Raw genomic sequence first — 22,888 nt, forward strand, 5'->3', positions numbered from 1 at the left:
CTTCTATCCCTTTCCAAATAGGACTTCTCTTATTCTAAGATAGTTGTTGTTAGGTGCCGTCAAGTCGGTTCCAACTCATAGTGACCCTGTGTACAAGAGAACAAAACACTGTCCAGTCCTGCACCACCATCATAATTGTTGCTATGTTTGAACACATTGTTGCAGCCACTGTGTCAATCCATCTCATGGAAGGTCTTCCTCTTTTTTGCTGGCCCTCTACTTTACCAAGCATGATGTCCTTCCCCAGGTACTGGTCCCTTCTGATAACATGTCCAAAGTATGTGAATGCAGTGTTGCTGCTAAGGAGCATTCTGGTTGTACTTTTCCAAGACAGATTTGTTCATTTTTTTGGCAGTTCATGGTATATTCTATATTCTTTGCCAATACCACAACTCAAAGTGATTAATTCTTCTTCAGTCTTCCTTATTCATTGCCCAGCTTACACATGCATACGAGGCGATTGAAACTACCATGGTTTGGATCAGGTGCATCTTAGTCTTCAAGGTAACATCTTTGCTCTTCAACACTTTAAAGAGGTCCTTTGCAGCAGATTTGCCCAATGCAATGAGTCTTTTGATTTCTTGACTGCTGCTTCCAAAGGTGTTGATTGTGGATCCAAGTAAAATGAAATCCTTGACAACTTCAATATTTTCTCCATTTAGCATGATGTTGCTTAGTGGTCTAGTTGTGAGGATTTTTGTTTTTTTATGATGAGGTATAATCCATACTGAAGGCTGTGGTCTTTGATCTTCATCAGTAAGTGCTTTGAGTCCTCCTTACTTTCAGCAAGCAAGGTTGTGTCATCTGTATATCACAGGTTGTTAATGAGTCTTCCTCCAATCCTGATGCCCCATTCTTCTTCATATAGTCCAGCTTCTTGGATTATTTGCTCAGCATACAGATTGATTAAGTGTGGTGAAAGGATACAACCCTAAGGCACACCTTTTCTGATTTTAAACCATGCAGTATCCCCTTTGCTCTGTTCGAATAACTGCCTCTTGGTCTGTGCACAGGTTTCTCACGAGCACAGTTAGGTGTTCTGGAATTCCCATTCTTTGCAATGTTATCCATAATTTGTTATGATGCACACAGTTGAATGCCTTTGCATAGTCAATAAAACACACATAAACACGTTTCTGGTATTCTCTGCTTTCAGCCAGGACCCACCTGATATCAGCAATGATATCCCTTGTTCCACGTCCTCTTCTGAATCCAGCCTGAATTTCTGGCAGTTCTCTGTCAACATACTGCTGCAGCCGCTTTTGAATGATCTTCAGCAAAATTTTACTTGTGTATGATATTAATGATATTATTCGATAATTTCTGCATTCAGTTGGAAAACCTTTCTCTGGAATAGACATAAATATGGATCTCTTCCAGTCAGTTGGCCAGGTAGCTGTCTTCCAAATTTCTTGGCATGGACACATGAGCATTTCCAGTGCTGCATCCATTTGCTGAAATATCTCAACTGGTATCTCGCCAATTCCTGAAGCCTTGTTTTTCACCAGTGCCTTCAGGGCAGCTTGGACCTCTTCCTTCAGTACCATCGATTCCTGATCATACACTACCTCCAAAAATGGTTGAACATCAACTAATACTTTTTCATATAGTGACTCTGTATATCTCTTCCACCTTCTTTTGATACTTCCTATGCCCTTTAATATTTTCCCCATAGAATCCTTCAATATAGTAACTCGAGGCTTGAATTTTTTCCTCAGTTCTTTCAGCTTGAGAAATGATAAGTGTACTCTTCCCTTTTGGTTTTCTAACTCCAGGTTCTTTGCACATGTCATTCTAGTACTTTACTTTGTCCTCTCAAACCGCCCTTTGAAATCTTCTGTTCACCTCTTTTACCTCATCATTTCTTCCATTTGCTTTAGCTACTAGACATTCAAAAGCAAGTTTCAGAATCTCTTTTGACATCCATTTTGGTCTTTTCTTCCCTTCCTGTCATTTTAATGACCTCTTGTTTTCTTCACGTATGATGTCATCCCACAACTCATCTGGTCTTCAGTCAACGTGTTCAACGTGTCAAATCTATTCTTGAGATGGTCTTTAAATTCACATGGGATATACTCAAGGTTGTACTTTGGCTCTCATTGATGTGTTCTAATTTTCTTCAGCTTCAATTTTAACTTGCATATGAGCAAGTGATGGTCTGTTCTGCATTTAGCCCCTGGCCTAGTTCTGACTGATGATATCGAGCTTTTCCATCATCTCTAAGATAGAAGAGACCCTAAATCTGTGTCCCCAACTTACTTGGGTTTCTTTCCCCCACTTTGGTAAGGCAAAGGCAGGTCTAATCAACCTCCCTCCTATTCCAGGACTAGCAATGCTACCTGAATGTAATGAAGAATGTTAGAGACAAGATTCATATATTCTTGTCCTTCCTCCATATTACACTAAGAGAAATGGAATCACAGGACAGGGAAGATTCAAGAATGGACAGGAGTCCAAGCTTTGGGGAGCCCAGCTGAGGATCCTGGCAGGAAAGGAAGCTTGAGAACAGGGAATAGTCCCAGGTTTAGCATTCAGGAGGACATAGCCCCTCCCTGCCTTGGTTAGGACTAGGTCTGCGGAACCCCTGGATTCCCTCCCCAGAGTCTTGGGTTCCTAAGGGGATAGCACTCTCAGGTCCTGCAGTTAGAGTTAAATCAGTCTCTTCCTACTAACTCTCATTGGGGTGGGTTGGGGAACTTCCCTGCCCTCCAGGATACTAAGACAAATTAAGGCTTTTTGGGAATAAGGCAAAAGCCTTTCAGGGTGATGCTAGGAAACCTGAACTTATTTCCAGCTTTCTGCTCCCAGAATGACCTTGGGGAAAAAGGTAGGCCTCAGCAGGGGAAGGGGCAATGGAGAAGGCGTTACCATTGGTCTGGCCAGATTAACTAATAATGCTATTCCTGTCTAGCTCATTTTTGTTCTCTGTCATCTGGCCAGACATGATGTATATAAGGAGAGATGGAGAGGACCTGCCCCACCGCCCTTTCCTAAGTCAGAAATTTCTTGGTGTTCTGCTTGCTTTTGAGTCCTGGCTTATGGGTTGTGACTTTGAACTCTGCAGCAGGAGTTGACTCCCTCTTTGCTAACTGGCCAGATGCCTGAGGTATCTTTAGCTTGCCCAGGCTGAAAATAAGGTGGGAAAATCCACCAGATGAAATGACTTCAGCAAAAACTGGACATGTCCTGAACTTTGTTCTCAGAACCATTTGGACTATCAAGTGGATCAACATCAGCCCCATTGTGTGAGATCTAGAAGAATTCCTAATGGACATCTAATCAAATTCTTGTTCATACACGAGGAAAATGAGGTTTGGAGACTTGACATGGCTTTCCCAAGGGCACAAACCTATGGAGTGGTGAGACCAGGACCATAAACAGTACTTTGCCCTCTGCCCTGGGCAGTCCGGTTGAGGTAGCAGCCCTTCTCCTAGGCTTAGTTCTTAACCAGCTGACACCTACACACCACCCTTCCTTCCTTTCAAAGTTCAAATACAATAAAAACGAATCAAGGCATAAATTAGAACTCTTCCTGACCAAACCATGGGTGCCCAATCACCCTATCCACCTGACCTCTGACCCTCCAATTTTCTTTGTTCTCCACTCCCAATCTTTTAAACTGCATGTTGCACCCCAGTCTCCCATTCAACCTTCCCTCAAACTCCTCCGGTCCCTATGCCTAAGTTCAGACCCCACTCTCCCCAAGGTAGGAGGGGATCAGTAAGCTAGAGATGAAATACAGGGTAGCGAAGGACAGGATTCTTGCCAGAGAACCTACGCTGCCTAGAGCCAGTAGGCTGTGGAAAAAAAAAAACAACAACCAAATCCATTGCCGTCGAGTGGATTCTGACTCATGGCACCCTATAGAACAGAGCAGAACTGCCTCATAGAGTATCCAAGTGCCTGGTGGACTCAAGCTGCTGACCTTTTGGTTAGCAGATGTAGCTCTCAACCCCTAAGTCACAAGGGTTTCCAGTAGGTTATGGGTATGGGAGCAATCTGTTCAATGTAAGCAGGCCCTAGCAGGCAGGAAGTACAGGGCTGAGCAAGCACCATATGGGTCCTCTGTAAATGTTTGCAAGCAGGGCCTCGACTCCTAACTTCTCAGGTGGTCCTCTAGAGGGAAGTGGAGCCTGGCTCTGTTTACTGGGCCTTAAGACTCAGCCTGCCCAATAGTGCCTATGGAAAGTAGGGTAGAGGTCAGTGGAAACAGTCTAGCACATGCCTGGAACTGCTCTGGAATTTGGGGAAGCTGCTGGGTCCCTTGTCTCTGGCTTTGTTCAGCAAGATCACCTGTCAAGAGGGGCAGGAAGCTACACAAGGCAGAGTCTAAGAATAGTCTAATCTTTCTGACACTTTGTTTTTGAGGCAGAACAACTGATCCCTATTGGTCATTCCAACCTTTGTCCTCCTTTCTCCAGCTTCATGGGAAATGATTTGTGTATATAAAGGTAGGGGACGGGGATGTGGTGCACTCCCTCTACTGTCTCTCCTCTGGGATCTTCTTTGTTCCTAGTCTTTTAAGTTCCTGGGCCTGCTTTAGGTGGGATTTAGGGGACAAACATGCTCCTAACATAGGCACAGATATAGAGATACAGTTGACAGGGTTAGGACTAGTGTGTGTGTGTGTATTGTAGGAGTAGGGGATAAGTGCAAAAGGAGAATTTTCAATGTCTTTTACTTTTTTTGTTTCTTACTGATTTCTCCCTGACTACAATTACAAGCTGAAGTATGACTTTGGGAAACCCCAATAACATGTCCCCTGGCCCTTCCTCACTCAACACAGCACCTCAGAGAGCTAGAAAAGGAAACAAATCAATCATCACAAATTGCTCAATAACTCTGGGTAGGGGCTAAGAGCAAAAGGAGAATTTTTAATGACTTTTACTTTTTTTTGTTTCTTGTTGATTTCTCCCTGACTACAATCACAGGCTGAAGTATGACTTTGGGAAACCCCACTGACAGGTCCCCTGGCCCTTTCTCACTCAACACAACACCTCAGTGAGCTAGAAAAGGAAACAAATCAATCATCATAAATTGCTCAATAACTCTGGAATGTTCTGTTTCTATTCTTGTTTCCTTCTGTGTTCTCTTGGCTGCTTCTATCTTAACAGTTACTACCACACCCCAGTCAGGCTTTCAAGGTGCTTTCTCTCAATGGAGACACAGCCTCTCTTCATTCCTTACAACCCAACCCAACGGGATCAGAAATATCTAAGCTTAGATTACCAGTCTATCACTTGATGTAATAGGAAATTCAGTCTGCTGCTGGGAAATTTCTTGAAGGTTTTCTCTCTGTATCCCATCTTGTGGCTTTCAAATGCTCAATAGGGTCACTACGACAGCACCCCAGACAATTCTGCCGGCTTCCTTTTTCAGTCTCTATTCTGGACACGCGGATCGCCCGTGACTGCTGCATGTCAAGTGGCTGGAACCAATCAGCTCATCTGGGGCTTTCTCAGAAGCCAATCAGAACCTAGGGAAGTGACCTCACGCAAGGGAGAGCTGTGTGGGCAATAAAGCATCTTTCAGAGCTGTGAGTGTCCCTGTCACTCCCCTTCTCCTCACCCTCCTTACTTCCTGTAAAGCAACTTCGCCTACCCCTCCCTTCTCCCCCTTCCCCCCACCCCAACGAGAGAAGGCTGAGAAGGGAGTAGAAAAGCTAACTAAAACCCACAAAGAACCAGAAGAGAAACTGCAACTCAGTCACCCTATTCTGCAAGTGGAAAACAGGGTATTTAGGGGGTTTCCCCTTTATGGGTCTACCTTTCAAACTTGGGTCTCCAGGGCCTGGAAACAGGAGTAAGTGTGCTGAAGAAGAGTCAGCACCTCCTCCCTACTCCCTCCCTGCACCTGGCTTTCTTGACTCTCACTATAAAAATAGCTGTAATTATTCCTTGTAAACAAGGACAAGATCAAGGTCACGTATGGGAAAGAGACGGCCTGTGTTTCTATGAACATATGTGAATAGAGACAGTCAGCAGGCCTGAGAACCAGGGGCTCAGAAGCCAGCTGGTCTGCTGCCTTCATGCAGGGAGGGCATGGGCTGTTCTCCGTCTTTACAACTCACTCTGTGCAGCCCTGCAGGTGCCTGGCAGGGCTAGATTAGGAGTGTGTGTCCCACCACAGGGGTGGGGGAAGAAGAAGCAAAGGGCAGGAAGGCTGTAACCAAGGCATTCCCTTCATTCTTCCAGCCTTCTTCCCCCAGGTTCTTATCATGGACAGAAAGACAAATAAAAACATTTTATTTAAAAATATAAAACTGGCCTAACTCCTCCTAAGTGCTCCCACCCCCAATTAGCTCCACAAAGAGCTGTAAAAATGGGTAGCGGTATGTATACAGCTGTCTCAAATCTAACAATCCCAGGTTTTTCTTCTTTTGATTCTCCTTTCTCCCTTTTATACATTTAGGACATTGGTCCTTTGCCCTTTCCACAAGATATCAAAGGTGATATAAGGGCAAAGGGAGAGAAAAGTATAGAAAAGAGGGCTACCTGTTTTCATCTCCACTCCCACCTGCAGGCACCAAAAACGTTATCTGGACTCTGAGAAGAGTCAGAAGAACGACTTGCTTATCCACAAAACCAAATACTAGGGATGGTTATTCTCTGCATTTCAAATCCAGAAAGATATGAAAATCTGGGATATTGTTTAGGGTCCTTCTTCAGTATATAGCTTCATCCATGTTGTCATCACTGTCACCCCCAAAATCTTCTCCATTGTCAAAATATGACATGATGTAATCAGTTTCCTAAAATAAGGTAAAAAGAGGTAAAAGTCAGGCATGCTTTTGGCATTCTCTTTCCTCCCTGTGTACCAGGCCCCTTCCTTCCTTTCCATCACATCATTCCAGGCCTGAGCCTTTCCTTCCTGCTGAAGCTTACTGTTGAGAAGAGCCTAGGGACAGATGAAGTGAGGGGAAACCCCTACCCTTTGGGGACACTATCCCCTTTGGCCCTCCAACCCTCTGAAGAGAATATTCCTGATGGAAAAGGAGTTGAGATTCCCTGAGATTATGAGGGGAAAGAAGGAGAGCCAAAGGTGGGAGGCAGTCCTTCACCTCTTCATGTTCTTCTTCATCGTACTCCTCTTCTTCTTCCTCTTCCTTCTCTTCTTCTTCTTCTTTCTCCTCATCTTCCTCTGAAGTCACTTCTTCCTCCTTCTTCTCCAGGGTCTTATGTGAAGATGAATAGGAAGAGATACCCAGATTCAGCTCCCAGAAGGGAAAAACTGAGGTACACACAGGCCAAGGGAGAGGGAATGGATCTAGGGCCCGGGTGGTCTTTATGCACATTTCCTCCTCACCTCCAGTTTCTGTATTGTTTCCTCCTTATCTTCTGGAGCTTTAGGGGGCCTCTTGGGAAGTAGGATGGTGGTCCCTGGTAGGGAAATCAAAAGGTGAGCCATCAGAGGGCAAACCTCCTTGCTAGCCTTTTACTCACCCTCCTTCCAGGACCATGTCATTCTGCTGCCCTCATGTGGACACCAAGACATCCAACAACGGCATTTAGACAGTTGAGTAGGAATTGGGAAAGCAGACAAGACCATCAGCTGCCTCAGCTCTACAGCTGATAAAGGAAACTTCCCTTCTCCCATTTTTCCAGATATACTCACGCTCCTTCTGCAGCTTCCGCACCCGGATCTTTAGCTCCCGGGGTAGACGTCTCCAGTCTGGCAATAGGAGGAATGTGGATGTCAGTGGGACCCTACTTGGGGTCTCCTATGAATGATGACTGGTTTTAAGGGAAGGAAAGGTGAGGGTAAGGGTGGGGAACAAAGGGGTTCGGTCAAAGGTGCTCTGAACAAAACTGTGGCTTGGATGCCTCCAGAGGGATGGAGGCTATTAAATAGGTTTTTCAGGTAGAGTCTGGGATGTTTTGGAGTACGTCTAAGGGCTCCTCTTCTCAGACACTGTGAACAGGGTGAGAGAAGAGGTGGTGGGAAGGGAGTAGCTTGTGGCTTGAGGCATCTCAAGCATTTGAAAGAAGAGCCTTCAATGAACGGGTCCATCACCTACCAGGGTTCCAATCGATGGCATTGTCAACTGGCCCTGACATCTGGTATTTGTCTGAGTAACGCTCCACATCTGAGGGGTCAGAAGTCAAGAGTCAAAGCTTTATCCCTTCAGAGCCCTACAACAATGTTGTTCTTAAGGGTCCAGCCCTCTCAATACTCAGGAATTATTTGTTCTCTCACCCCAAGCCCAGGGCCCAGGAGGTCAGCTTCAGTATAAACCTTCAACACAATTATAACCAGCCCCTTTGCCACACAAAATTACAACAGTTTTTTTTTTTTTTCCCTTCCTTAGCCCAAGGTATGGCTATCTTGAGAGGTAGTATGTCACAGTGGAAAGTATACTGTTGTTGTTAGCTGCTGTTGAGTCAAGTTGCCCCTAACTCATACCATTGTGATCCATAGGGTTTTCGTTGCCGATTTTTCTCCATCTTAGTCTATAAGCTCCGCTGAAACCTGTTCAGCATCATAGCAACACACAAGCCTCCACTGACAAGATGGGTGGTAGCTGAGCTTGAGGTGCACTGTCAGGGAATTGAAACCTAGGCCTCCCACAAGGAAAGCGAGAATTCTACCACTGCTGCCACCCAAAATTACAATAGATTTGGAGTTTTTTCCTCCCTTATCCCAGAAGTATGGCTGTCTTGAGCAGTAGTATGATGTAGTGGAAAGTATACTAGAGAGCAAGAAACCAGACTTGCTTTTCAGTCTTTCCTTTACTCCTTGATAACAGGGTGGCTTTAGGCAAGTCTTTCATCTCTCTGAGCCACACCTTCCAGGGCTACAGTGGGAAAGCACAGTGATCAAAATACTGAAATATTGAACTTCCTTACCAGTTAGTAAATATCCACTGTCCTGAGCCTTCTAAGTGCTCCCTCTTCTCCAGTCCCTCCTGATAAACCACTAACTAAAGGGTTAATGCTTTTCTTAGCAGAGGTTCTTAAAAACCTACCACCAGCTCCCTCCTTCTGCCTGATTGGTGCCCAGGTTATATTTTCATTCATCCCTTCATTTATACTTGTGAAATGAGCATCACGATTCTTCCCAGTCTTCTAAGACTATTCTGAGACTCAATACAAACGATGAATACTGTATTGCATTTCAAATGCAAGAGTAATTATTATGATATCCCCTGTTAGACAGTGAACTTCCTGTGCCTCTTTTGGCTCCTCTGGCTCCCAGTGGTGCTGAGTACTGCACACCGCCCATGGGAGGCACTCAGAATGTGAAGCTAGCATTCCAACTGACCTCTCTTGGGGACAGCTGGCCGGATGAAGTAGGGGAGCTGCCTCATGGCCCCTCGTAGCTCCTGCTTCAGTGCCAGGACGTATTCCCCTTCCTCTCCAGAGGGCAGAGGCACTGGGTAGAACTCCAAGGGCTAAGGAGGCAGGGGACAGTGGTCAGCTCACCACTGAACACAGGGCCAAAAGAGAATGAGCAGGAAGGACAGAGTAATCTGAAAGCTGGGGAGCTGGGAATGTGAGAAGTATGGGTAGACACTTCCTTGTCTGGAAAACATCCCAAGTGAGCTGGGAGGATAGAGACAGGGAGGGGCAAGATGAAGATAGTTTAATGATGCCCCGGGAGGAATCCAGGATCAAATACAGTCAGCCAGGGGCACATGGTAGTCTTGAGAAGGGAGGGGAGACACTCACAGGGAAGAGTGGAGAAGGCTGCAGGGTGGGTGGAGGCAAAGCATCTCCCTTCCCAATGCCCACGGCCTCCACGTTGAAAGTCAACTGGCCCCGGCCACGACCCCGGCCCCCACCCCGGCTGGCCATGGCGGGGTGGGGGGGCTGGGTATTCAGAGATCCAGAGAGATAAACCTGATAAAGACAAAAACAAAGATAAAAATGAGTACAGTAAAATGGGTAGAAAGCCAAGGAAATACAAGACACCACTCTTCTCTCCCAGTGACCTGAAAAGCCAATGTCATTCAATGAATTTTGACTGAGAAGGCACAGTGTCAGACAGGGTATTAGTTGCTGGCAATATAAACATGGATGAGTACATCCCAACAGGATGGATAACTGCAATATAGTGTAATGATAACACAATGGAGAGAGTGGTTAGTCCCTTGGATAAAACTTCTCTATACCACTGAAATGGAGCCCTGGTGGTGCAGTGATTAAGAGCTTGGCTGCTAACCAAAAGGTCAGCAGTTCTAATACACCAGCTGCTACTTGGAAAGCTATGGGGCAGTTCTACTCTGTCCAGTAGGGTTGCTATGAGTCGAAATTGACTTGATGGAATGGGTTTGGTTTGGCTTATATCCCTAAAATAGTTTAATATTTGTCATCATCTGCATTTCCATATATGACCTTTGACTTCTTTCTCTGCCTGGCCTTCCAAACCCAACTAGACCCCAATTCAATCAATGTATTGACTGTCAGAAAAACATTTATTAAGCAGTCACCATGAGAAAGGCAGGGTGCCAGGCACAGCGGAGGCACAGAGAGGAGTCACCAGTCTCACTGTCAACAGAGGGGAAATGAGAGATTACAATTAAATTGATCTCGTCAAACACCACTTAGAAGAACAGAATCCTAGAGTTGGAAGGAACATTTATGATCATCCAGTTCAAAACTTCTTCTAATGCAGGACTCCACTCTATAAGTTGTTAGTCATTCAGCTTCTGATGGCATTTTCCTAAAGACAGGGTGCCCATTCTCCCCCAAGGAAGCCCATTCCATTGTGGTCAACTCTGGTGATTGGAAAGTTTCCCTTTCTACTGAATTGAACTCTGGCTCCTATCATCAATCATGAGGGACCAGTAAGAGGCAGCTATGATGGATGCTAAAGTCACCAAATGAAAATGAAACTTACAAGAAGATCACTAACTGAAAGAGTTCCCAGTGGCCAAAGCCAGAGCAATTTGAAGAACAAAATAAAGTTGTCCTGGATTATAACCTAAAGTATAAGTAAATGTCCATGTGTCCATACTGATATAAATGATTGAATAAATTACTAAATGGGGGAGAAGAGACAAAAATCCCATGCAGAATTCCAAATAAATTATGTGGATATTCTATCCTAAATGAGTGTCATGGATTGAATTGTGTTCTCCCAAAATATCTATCAACTTGGCTAGGCCATGATTCCCAGTATTGTATTACTATCCACTATTTTGTCATCTGATGTGATTTTCCTATGTGTTGGAAATCCTACCTCTATGATATTAATGAGGCAGGATTAGAGGCAGTTATGTTAATGAGGCAGGACTCAATCTACAAGATTAGATTGTGTCTTAAGTCAATCTCTTTTGAGATATAAAAGAGAGAAGCCAGCAGAGAGACAGGGAAATCTCATACTACCAAGAAAGTAGAGCCAGGAGCAAAGCATATCATTTGGTCCCATGGTCCCTCCGCAGAGAAGCTTCTAGTCCAGGGGAAGATGATGAGAAAGTCCTTCTTTCAGAGCCAACAGAGACAGAAAGCCTTCTCCTGGAGCTGACACCCTGAATTTGGACTTCTAGCCTCCTAGACTGAGAGAATAAACTTCTGTTTGTTGAAGCCATCCACTTGTGATATGTCTATTATAGCAGCACTAGATAACCAAGACAGAGGGGAAATATAACTCCCTACATGCAACCTACACTTAAGGGTATAGAGACTTCCAAAGAGTACAGTAGGGAAGGGGTGGGGGAAGAGAAGTAACTTTACAGTAGAAACCTAACAAACACTACTTCAGCCAAGTGATCAAGGTCAATAACCACAGTCATAAGTCATGTTGATAGTATATACCCTTGATACAATGTGATGAAAATGGCACTTTACCTCTGTCATCCCCCTTCCAAAAACCTATACAAAACCCCAATCTAACCATGAGAAAAACATCAGACACATTCCAATAGAGGGACACATTACAATATACCTGACCAGTGCCTCCCAAACTGTCGAGGTCATCAAAAGCAAGGAAAGTCTGAGAAACTGTCACAGCCAAGAGCAACCTAAGCAGACACGACAACTAAATGTAATGTGTTATCCTGGATGGGATCTGGAGCCCAAACAGGACATTAGGTAAAAACTAAGGAAATCTGAATCAAGTATGGACCTTTGTTAATAATAAAGTATCAATCATGGTTCATTAATTGTAACAAATGCACAATACCTAATACAAGATATCACTAACAGGGAAAACTATACACTGGGAGTATATGGGAATTCTCTGTTACCTGTTCAATTTTCCTGTAAATCTAAAACCTTCTAAAAAATACATATTAATAACGAATAAAACTTGAGTAGCAATTCAAAGTTCATAAAAGTTTAGTTGGTGAAAAAAAGATTTGGAACCTATATGCTCACCCTTAACAATAACCCTCTTTATTGTTCATCCCCGCACTGCCCCCTCCCCCAAAACCACAACATCTCACACACAAACTTATTCCCAGTCACACATTACCTGTTGTCATGGATTGAACTGTGTCCCCCAAAAATGTGTATATCAATTTGGCTAGGCCATTATCCCCAGTATTCAGTGATTGTCTGCCATTTTGTCATCAGATGTGATTTTCTTATGTGTTGTTAATTCTATCTCTATGATGTTGATGAGGTGCAATTAAGCAGCAGCTATGTTAATGAGGCAGGACTCAAATCTACAAGATTGGGTTGTGTTTTGAGCCAATCTCTTTTAAAAATAAAAGAGAGAAGCAAGCAGAGAGACAAGGGGACCTCATACCACCAAGAAAGAAGCACAGGGAACATAGTTTGTCCTTTGGACCCAGGGTCCCTGCACTGAGAAGATCCTCCACCAGGGGAAGATTGATGACAAGGACTTTTCTCCAGAGCCTACATTTTTTTTTTTTTTTACAGAGAGAGAAAGCCTTCCCCTGAAGCTAGCACCTTGAATTTGGACTTCTAGCTTACTAGCCTGTGAGAGAATAAATTTGTTTGTTGAAGCTATCCACTTGTGGTATTTCTGTTAAAGCTGCAGTAGGTAACTAGTGTAATGTGGTGGAAGCTACTAAGAAACAGGTTTCAACAGAAAAACACTTTTAACAATTACGTCGAATTTAAGGCAGTCAGCACAGTGTAGTCGTTAAGAACATGGATTTGAATCCCAATCCCAGTATTTTCTAGCTATGAGGTCTTTGGCAATTTATTTAACACCTCTAAACTTGTTTCCTCATCTGTAAAATTGGACTAATATAATCCCACTTTAATTCATTAAACAAATACTTACTGAGTGCTTACTATGTGCCAGGCAGTGTTCTAGGTACTAGGGATACAGAAGTGAGCAAAATGGACAAAAATCTGCTGCATCCACAGGGTTTAAATGGAGCTTCGAATCTAGTGGAGTCATCTGTATATAAGTGATATTTTGATATTTCAAGACATGAGACTCGATGAGATCCTTAAAGGAGTGAATGTGAACAGAGAAAAGGAGAGATCCAGGGACTGAACCTTGGGACACTCTAATGTTTACAGTCTGCCATATTTGTAATACACTAGGTGAGGAGTTAACATTCTCATTATACTAGAACTCTTGGAAATCCAAATTTAAAAATCACCCCAACAGAAAAAATGGGCAAAGGACATGAATAGACAATAAGAGAATGTTCAATAAAACCACCCTTCATCTATCAAACTGATAAAGATTTAAATAATAATCACACTGTCATGAGTTTTATGAGATGGGCACTCATGCCTCCCTGGAAGGACTATAAACAAATACAGTCTTTCAGGGAAGCAATTTGATAATTTGTAACAACAGTTTTTTAAATGCTTATATCCCTAATCCCTGGGTGGTACAAACGTTAATGCGCTTGGCGGCTAATCCAAGGGTTGGCAGTTCAGGTTCATTCATAGGTGACTCGCCAGGCAATTTACTTCCAAAAAATCAGCCACTGAAAACCCTATGGAGCAAAGTTCTACTTTGACAACTTGATGGCATTTGTTTTTTTAATACTTAATCAAGTAATCCTACTTTAAAAACCCATCCTAAAGCAACCATTAGATATGAGTCAGAAATATAGGTTCAAAGATATTTATCAAAGAGTTATTTATAGTAGCAAAAATTGTAAAACAATCTAAATGATCCAACAATAAAGGAATGGTTTAAAAAAATCCATTTTAGACTATTATTAAAAAAAAAAACCAAACTCAGTGCCGTCAAGTCGATTCCAACTCATAGTGACTATTTATGTAGCCATAAAATCATGACTTTAAATAATTTTTAAAGGCAGAAAAATGCTTACAATATAATGTAAAGTCGGGGAAAACATGATATAAAATTGTATTTATTATGTGGCTATACAGAAATGAAATGGAAAGGAGACTTTGAAATATTAATAATGGTTATCACTACATCATGGCCATGGAATAACAGGTATTTTTCTTTATACCTTTATGTTTCCAAATTCTTTACATAAATGTATATTACTTAATGTTATGGATTGAATTGTGTTCCCAAAAAATATGTGTTTAATTCCTAACCTGTGGTTATAATCCCATTTGGAAATGGGTTGTCTCTGATATATTAATGAGACAGGATTAGTGTAGGGTGTATCTTGAATCAATCTGTTTTGAGACACAAAAGAGATTAAAGGAAAGCGAGCAAGCAGGAAGATGGAGGAAGAAAGATGCCAAGGCACATGAAGATCACCCAGGAACAGAGCTGAAAAGAAACAAAGACCATTCTCCAGAGCTGACAGAGAGAGAAAGCCTTCCCCTAGAGCTGGTGCCCTGAATTCAGACTTCTAGACTCCTAAACTGTGAGAAAATGAATTTCTGTTTGTTAAAACCACCCATTTATGGTACTTCTGTTATAGCAGCACTAAAACCAATAACAAAACAAAACCCACTGCGGGCGAGAGGATTCTTTTGACTCATAGTGACCCTATAGGACAGAGTAGAATTGCCCCATAGGGTCTCCAAGAAGCACCACCTAGTAGATTCAAACTGCTGACCTTTTGGTTAGCAGTCGTAGCTCTTAACCACGATGCTACCAGGGTTTCCCCATAGCAGCACTAGATAACTAAAATACTTCTATAATTAGAAAACAAAAATAATGGTTTTCTTTGTTTTTAAGAAAGCTACCAGGCAGGGCACATCTCCCTCTTTTCCAATAAAGTCTGGAATACATTTCATTGAGCTATATAATTCTTGTTTAGGACATTTGTTTGATATTGACTGAAAAACAAATATCCAAAAATAAAAAGACCTGCAAAGCAACGTAGTGAGTTCTTTTACCAAAGTTTCAATAGAGGTTAGATAACAATGTACCAAATACGATTTATCAAAGAAAGGATTCATGCTTACTGTAGAGGATTCGCTATGATTCCCATTGTCTAGCACTGTGCCTGGTATATAGTGAGTGCTCAATAAATATTGGTAGAATAAATGAATACATGATTTCTAAGCGCCCTTACAAGCTTGAGATCTTTTGATTAATAATGCCTCCCCACACCATTCCAGTCCTCCTTGCTCTCTCCCTTCTCTGGACTGTGGAAACAATCATATTATGAACCATGAATTTAAGAGCATTTGATTATATACTGTATTGTCTTTTATTGTTCTATAGTTACAATAAAGGACAGCATACACGAGTTTAAATCTTGTCTCCTTAAAAAGAGTGCTAGTTCCTGGAAATCAATTCCATTCAATTAACTCTCATCGGGCAGTATGTATTAAGTACTAGTCCTTGCCCTCCAAAATCCTAGAGTCTGAGAATAGAAACATTAAAAGAAAGTGAGTATATGCATGCGTATGCAAGCAGTATGCAAAAATGCTATCTAAAGTCAGACAGGGGAATAATTAATTCTGCAAGAAAGGGGTCCAGGAAAGGTACAGGTAGGAGGTAGTATTTGAGTTGTCTCGATTGACAAACAGGAATTCGCTAGGCTCTCAGACAGGGAAATAATATTAATAGACTCGGGGGTGAGGGGGGGCTGATACCATTGCAAAGAGTCAGAGGTACAGGAGTGAGCCTTTCTCGCTTCTGCTTTAATACCTCTTCCCTATTGCGCGAAACAAAAGTGCGGTCCACTGGCACGAATCGACAGAGTAATGGGAGCCAAGGGATACAGGGCAGGAAGCTAAAGGGGTTGATCCAACAGGCCGCTGGAAAGTGTTGTCTATCTCGCAGCCCAGGCCCGGGGAGCTAGTCAGGTAAGTGTGGGACCGAACCGGATCAACGTCACCCGGTCCGAACCTTACCTGCCGCCCCTCCCCCACGCGAAGCCCACACCTCTGCCAACTTGATATTTGCTTGTCGTCCTCCGGCCCTTGGCGTCCTAGGCCCGCCTCTCTGAGCTCCCCATTGGTGTGTTCTCCTGGCCAATCTAGTAGAAGCCGGGGAGGAAAGTCCGCCCACTTGAGCTGAAGCGGAGAAGGAGGGAGGAAGCGAGCCAGCCTCAACCTAGGCTTGGCAAACGGGGTGCAGAGAGAGATGAGGTTGCGGAATCAACCAGAGGTCACTTATTTGCGTCCTTATTCCGGATGGAGGAGCACCTGGCTAGCAGGAGTTCACAGAGGAACCTGACACTCAGATTTCACCGAGGGACTCTCCTGCGAGAGAGGCCCCACTGAGAGGCCAAACAATGAGGGCCTTAACAGAGAAATGAACCTCTATGAAACTGCTCTTAGGGATCAGTCTCTGTGACCCTGGCTTCACAGCTTGGCCTCTTCTCCATTACTCCCACCTTCTTTTCTTTGCTACACTGCCCCCTTCAGCACCACCAATGGATACTTCTTTTCTAAAAATATTTTTCTGTGGGTTGCTGCCGTGTCTATAAGAAAACGGGAAGCAGGTTTGGGGAAGGATCAGAGAACCAATATTGGGGAGGCAGGGCAGAACCCCGTGCTTCCTGCATTTGCCACTGCTTTCCTAGTGCCGTGTAAAGGGGAACAGGGTGGAATGGGATTCCTACTCTCATAGGAAACAGAAACAGAGGACGAGGTCAAAGTAAAGATAAAATCCAAGTGTTAGTCAAGAAGAATTCCCCAGATGCCAGAGAAAATGATCCTGGGAGTGAAAACTCTGGACTGGGAGGCTGTAGGTGTAGTGGCAAGTGCCCCGTCTTTGGAATAGGACAAAAACATAACTGTGAGGCTTTGGAAAACTTGCATAACTTTACTAAGCCTCAATTTCCTCATCTGTAACAAGAAGACAATAATTTTTACTTTATACAGTTGCTGTGAGGATTGGAGATAATGTATGTAAAGCACTTGGCATGTAGTTGGTGTTCAGAAAATAGTAGCTCATAAAATCTGTAGCTTCCCTGCAAATATTTCTTTCCTCTTTCCCAAACACATTATTTTAATACCTTGTGTCTTGTGGCCTCCAGCCTCTGCGATATCACAGGACCAGGTGAGCTTTCCAAATCCTTGGGATAGTTTTTCATCCCTCACTTCCCCTGGTGCCTCCCAACTGGACACAAACTCATTCCTAAAATGTGCAGATGGATGCTATGGTAACCAAGGAAACAGGGCAGGTGGCAAGGAGAGGCACAGACACAGTGGGAGAGACCCATAGCGACAAATATGGAGAGAGAAGACACATAAGGAGCGATTGGGACAGAGACCTTCAAGCAAGATGAAAAAATAATGAACCTAAGCAAGGCCGAGATTAAAGAGATGCAATGAGAGAGAGTGTATTACAAGGTTAGCTCTTTTTCATGCCGCTTTTCTATTCCCCCTCCCCCCCCACCACCACCAAGGATATGAGGAAGGAGGCATCTGAGAATGCCCCTTGGTATACCTAAAAATGACCCCATATATCAACCCTCCCCATATTAAGAGGTCTATGCAAGGGAGCTGAGGTCGAAGCTTGTCTGTGATGTGTGTTCCATTTGGAGGGAGGTGGGATGGAGATGTACCGCTGTGCCTGACGCCTGGTGGACCTTGCTCTGTGACATTTAAACTACAAGAAGGCAACCAGATCTCCTGCCTCTGTCTGCACAGTATGGACTCCGGTTCTCTCCACCCCTCTGCACAGTATGCCGTGTGCTGTGTGTGGCAGGTCAGGTCTGGCGCACAGGCGTATATAAACACACGAAGCGCCGAAAAAGGGAATCTGCTGAAGCTCAGCGAGGAATCGGGATGGTCCGGGTCTGGGTTCGCAGAGGAGTTCCTTAAAGAACACTTAGGTTTGTTGGGGCTGAGGGGAGGTCGACTGGGAGAGAAGTCAGGATTGGAGCCTGTAGGTTTTGAGGGTTTATGTGTACTTGGGTGGGGGAACAGCTTGGTGCCGGACGCCCCCACCCGCAGAGACAGGGCTATAAATAGCATGGCAGAGCTCCGCCCGCCCCCCCCCCCCAGCCTTTCTCCTCCGGAGTCGGCGCTGTGCCCGGGGCGCACCGGGAGGAGGGACAAGGATCCGGCGCCGGGGCGCAGATGCTGACACCAAGGGGATCTGGGTGCCCCCCCACGCCATGTGGGCCCCCGGGAACCCGGCTCCCCGACCCTGGCTGCCCCGTGGCCCGGGCCTCAGTCCTGGCCCCGCGGAGGTTCTGCGGACATTCAGGTATCTATTTGAGCGCATAGCCTGGGAGGGGAAAGAGCAAGGAGTGATGGGGAACGTATCAGCAGGGGCAAAAGAAACCCCCAATTCTCCCCACCCGCTCTAAAGCTGCTTCCCTCCCCCTACTCAATATCTGGGGCTGTGGCAACCTAAAAGAGGTTAGGAATGGGAATGTGTGTGTGAATATATGGGTGCATGTGTGTGGGTAGGTGGCGTTCAGCATCCTAGGAAGGGGTATTCCAAGTGCAGATAATAAAAGGGGGGTGCTGGAAAGGTCTGATAAGCCGTGGGGTGAGGGTGGGGGTGCGGATATCCCCGCGCGTGCACGTACGCATTTGCACGCGCGTTCATCTTTCAGTGCGGGTGCACCCTTCCCACCTCCTCAAGCATGCGTCGGGTGGGGGTAAGGGCGGCTTAGAGGCATGAGTTAGGAAGGACTGTGTTCCGTGGATCTCTGCCCTGCCTGACGCCCGATCCCTCTATCTGTGCCTTGGTTTCCCTTTCTGAATCCGTCTATAAGGTCTCTCTTTCTCGCAGGGATCGGCTTTGCCACTGAACCCTCAGGCCTCTTCCAACCACCACTCCCACGACCCTAGCAATCCTCGGCAGGTCCTCGTCCCGGCTTCATCAGCGCCCTCGTCCCAGACGCAGCTATGCTGCACACGGAGGGCCACGCTCTTCTTCGGGCCGTGGGTCAGGGTAAGCTACGCTTGGCCCGTTTGCTTCTGGAGGGGGGCGCCTACGTGAATGAGGGTGATGCCCAGGGGGAGACTGCACTAATGGCGGCCTGTCGGGCCCGGTACGACGACCCCCAGAACAAGGCGCGCATGGTACGCTACCTCCTGGAACAAGGCGCAGACCCCAACATCGCAGATCGCCTGGGGCGCACGGCGCTCATGCACGCTTGCGCCGGAGGTGGGGGTGCCGCCGTAGCCTCGCTGCTCCTGGCCCACGGCGCAGACCCCTCTGTCCGAGATCACGCAGGCGCCTCCGCGCTTGTCCACGCACTGGACCGCGGGGACCGAGAGACCCTTGCCACGCTGCTGGATGCCTGCAAGGCCAAGGGCACGGAAGTCATCATCATCACAACCGACACCTCGCCTTCGGGCACCAAGAAGACCCGGCAGTATCTCAATTCTCCACCGTCCCCGGGGGTGGAGGAACCTGCTGCAGTTGCCCTTAGCCCGGGGGCCTGCACGTCGCCTTCGGAAATCCAACTGCAAACTGCAGGAGGAGGAGGGCGGGGGTTGTTATCCCCTCGCGCTCAAGAGGAAGAGGAGAAGCGGGACGTATTTGAATTCCCTCTTCCTAAGCCCCCCGATGACCCCTCCCCTTCTGAACCTCTTCCCAAGCCACCCCGTCACCCCCCAAAACCACTCAAAAGGCTCAACTCCGAGCCCTGGGGCCTAGTGGCCCCTCCCCAACCAGTCCCGCCTGCCGAGGGGAGGCCGGGGGTCGAACGCCTGACTGCTGAGTTCAATGGCCTGACGCTGACCGGTCGACCCCGTCTTTCTCGACGTCACAGCACGGAAGGCCCGGAGGATCCGCCTCCGTGGGCGGAGAAAGTGACGGGAGGCTGGGCTCTCTCTCGCCGAAACACCGCGCCAGAGGCTCAGGAGTCTGGTGCCCCTTCAGGGCTGAGGCAGAAACTGAGTCGAATGGAGCCGGTGGAGCTCGACACCCCCGGACATCTTTGCCCCGACTCGCCAGAGTCTAGCCGCCTGTCCCTAGAGCGCCGCCGTTACAGCGCCTCCCCGCTGACCCTCCCTCCAGCCGGCTCGGCTCCCTCTCCGCGCCAGTCCCAAGAGAGTTTGCCAGGGGCTGTATCTCCGCTGAGTGGGCGGAGGCGGAGTCCTGGGCTGCTGGAGCGGAGGGGCTCGGGGACGTTGCTCCTGGACCACATCGCTCAAACGCGGCCGGGCTTCCTGCCCCCACTCAACGTCAGCCCCCATCCTCCCATCCCCGACATTCGCCCCCAACCCGGAGGTCGGGCGCCTTCATTGCCCGCCCCTCCCCAAGCGGGGGCGCCAGGTTCTCCCAGGACCAAGCGCAAGTTGGTGAGGCGCCACTCCATGCAGACTGAGCAGATCCGCCTGCTAGGGGGCTTCCAGAGTCTAGGCGGGCCAGGGGAGCCAGGGCGCTGAGGGAAGTGAGAGGAGCCAGGGAGGGTGGGTATCAGGGCCTTGATGGGACAGGTGGGGGAACCAGCTCACACACACCATGGACATAGGGGTCGCTTACATGTGCTCATGGGCACAGTACACGTACACATGGGTAAACATGTGTCCACAAGCACAGTACTCTTACTTGCTTGAGAAGGGTCAATTCTCTACTTGCTGGGCATAGAGACACATGCATTCATTCCCTGGTCACTTTACATGCATGTGAGATTACTTGTGTACCCACAAGCATGGTACACTGGTAAACACACAGGATCACTTGTGCTAGGGCTCCAAATGGGCCCCAAACTTACCGCATTTGTTCAGAAGCAGTAGGGAAACCCCTCCTTTGGGGGTCATCCTTGATCTCTTTGGCCTCCTGCTGAAAACGTCACCTAAATAACAATCCCTTGCTTTCCATGTGTGCCCTACGACCAGACCCCATCATGATTTTGCCCACACTACCCTCTTCATGAATATCCCACCGTGTTCTACAGGTCTTGCTTCTCTCTCCAGGCCAGGTCCCTTGTTCACACTCTGCTGCAAGCCCCACTTTCCAGGATACCTTCCTCTTTGCTCTTCTTGGAGGTTTCCTGCAGCAATTTCTAGCCTCGGTTCTGCTGTTGCCCCTCTGCTCTCAGCTTGCCTTCTCAACTTCCCGCTTTTTATTCCCACCCCATTGCACCAACCAATCCATTACAACAGGTCGTCTCATTTTCCCAGGGGATGGGTCATGGGCTCTAAGCTGCTCTTCTGTTCTGTCTGAGCTTATGAACACTCCTACAGGTAGAAGTGGGGAGTAACACAAAATTACTCCTGTCTCCACTTGACATGTCAAATAAATGTATTCAGAATCTCTGTTTTGTCACTCTTCTGCATGCAGGGTGTGTGTGTTTGGGGGGGGATGAGGAATGAGAAGGGAGAATGCTGCTGACTATAGCTATAACAACGTAGGGGATACTTACAGGCTCCAGCCACCTTCTTTCCAGGAGACCAACTAACTGTAGTTGCAAAAGGAAATGTAAGTGTCCTGTCTGCTGAAGGTTTTAAGGCATTTGATAGGTTTTCATTCCCACAGTCTCCCTTATGTCCATCCTCAAACGTTTAAGCTTAGATTCCTACAAAGAGTCCCTCAGCAGATATAACTCAGTGGATTAACTGCTTCTACTTTTTGACCACTTGGAGTTTCTCTTGAGGGCTACTTTCCATTTCACCAGGTGTGTCTCACCTATTTTCTTCTACTTTTGGCCTCTATTTTCCATTCCTTGATTTCTGAGCCACTGTAGGGGGCAGACAGAAGAGAGGAGTTAGTATAACCTCACCCAGGTAAAAATGACATGTTGGTCAGCTGACAAAGGGTGTGTAATGTGTGTGTAACAGTAATTAGAGGGAATCCAACTTGACCATTTTTATAACAAGAGTACCTGTCTTAATCTACTCCCTGGACCTCTCAGTTTGCTGGGGTTTATGTTTCTTTGGTTTTTGTTTGTTTGTTATGTTTTGTATATATTCTAATTCTTCCCGACTGTAATGGGAAGTAAAGGGAACTGCCCATTCTACTCTTTATTACTTAAAACCCCTGGCCATCAAGTCGATTCCAACTCAAAGCAACACTATAGGACAGAGTAGAACTGCCCCGTAGGGTTTCCTGGGCCGTGATCTTTATGGAAGCAGACTGCCACATCTTTCTCCCAGAGAGGAGCTGGTAGGTTTGAACAGCTGTCTTTTTGGTTAGCAGCTGAGCACTTAACCACCGCACCGCCACGGATCCTTAGAATAGGTGAAATGAGAAAATTACCCAACAATGTGGCATACAAAAAGATCAAAATACTAGGAGTCAAAAGACCTTTGTCTGAATGAACCCTCCTGTGCCATTTCCTAGCTATTGAATTTTGGGCAATTTAGCCCCTCTGAATGTCTATCCATTAATAACAAAATCTAGTTAGTGATTGTGATTATTAAGTAAGACATCGCAACAAAGTACATTGCACAGTGCCTAACATTTAATACGTGCTCACTATCTTTCCTTACTTTGGCCCTACCACCAGTTGTATGGGATCTTGGACAAGTCACGTCACTTAATCTGAGCTACAGTTTTCCTCATTTACATCTTAAAATGAAGTGGCCAGATAAGTGATTTACAAAAATCCTCTCACTCTGCCTACACTTCCCCGAGTCGTGTTGGATTCAGTCCTATTTTTCCTTCAAGCCCGGTCCCAGGAGTCAGGCCCCTTTTCCAGTACTCACCACAGGAC

The 22,888-nt window shown here is 46.1% G+C and overlaps 2 protein-coding genes across 3 annotated transcripts; one reads left to right on the plus strand and one right to left on the minus strand.

Annotated features, from left to right (window-relative positions):
* Nucleotides 1-6,228: 6,228 nt before the first annotated feature.
* On the minus strand, nucleotides 6,229-9,794 carry POLR3GL (RNA polymerase III subunit GL). Its single transcript, XM_064282341.1, has 7 exons — nucleotides 9,669-9,794; nucleotides 9,262-9,391; nucleotides 8,018-8,086; nucleotides 7,615-7,671; nucleotides 7,306-7,379; nucleotides 7,061-7,174; nucleotides 6,229-6,751 (listed from the first exon to the last, which is right to left on the minus strand). Exons 1-7 carry the CDS (start codon nucleotides 9,792-9,794, stop codon nucleotides 6,665-6,667), a joined length of 657 nt encoding a protein of 218 aa, XP_064138411.1. The 3' UTR covers nucleotides 6,229-6,664.
* Nucleotides 9,795-9,827: 33 nt separating this feature from the next.
* ANKRD34A (ankyrin repeat domain 34A) lies at nucleotides 9,828-21,102 on the plus strand. 2 transcript variants are annotated; one of them, XM_064282337.1, is made up of 2 exons: nucleotides 9,828-16,121; nucleotides 19,012-21,102. In XM_064282337.1, exon 2 carries the CDS (start codon nucleotides 19,128-19,130, stop codon nucleotides 20,616-20,618), a length of 1,491 nt encoding a protein of 496 aa, XP_064138407.1. In that variant the 5' UTR covers nucleotides 9,828-16,121; nucleotides 19,012-19,127; the 3' UTR covers nucleotides 20,619-21,102. The 2 variants fall into 2 exon arrangements, with proteins under 2 accessions (XP_064138407.1, XP_010599627.3); XM_010601325.3 differs by lacking the exon at nucleotides 9,828-16,121 and adding an exon at nucleotides 16,235-18,477.
* Nucleotides 21,103-22,888: the final 1,786 nt, after the last annotated feature.

Source organism: Loxodonta africana, chromosome 3 (genome assembly GCF_030014295.1).
Source record: "Loxodonta africana isolate mLoxAfr1 chromosome 3, mLoxAfr1.hap2, whole genome shotgun sequence".
In the NCBI taxonomy this organism is placed as follows: Eukaryota; Metazoa; Chordata; class Mammalia; order Proboscidea; family Elephantidae; genus Loxodonta; species Loxodonta africana.

Coding starts and splice junctions, on each gene's coding strand:
- POLR3GL (XM_064282341.1), bottom strand. CDS start 9,794: ATGGCCAGCCGGGGTGGGGGCCGGGGTCGTGGCCGGGGCCAGTTGACT. Junction 7,672..8,017: donor TGCCATCGATTGGAACCCTG/GTAGGTGATGGA, acceptor TCCTATTGCCAG/ACTGGAGACGTCTACCCCGG. Junction 6,752..7,060: donor ATGAAGAAGAACATGAAGAG/GTGAAGGACTGC, acceptor ACCTTATTTTAG/GAAACTGATTACATCATGTC.
- ANKRD34A (XM_064282337.1), top strand. CDS start 19,128: ATGCTGCACACGGAGGGCCACGCTCTTCTTCGGGCCGTGGGTCAGGGT.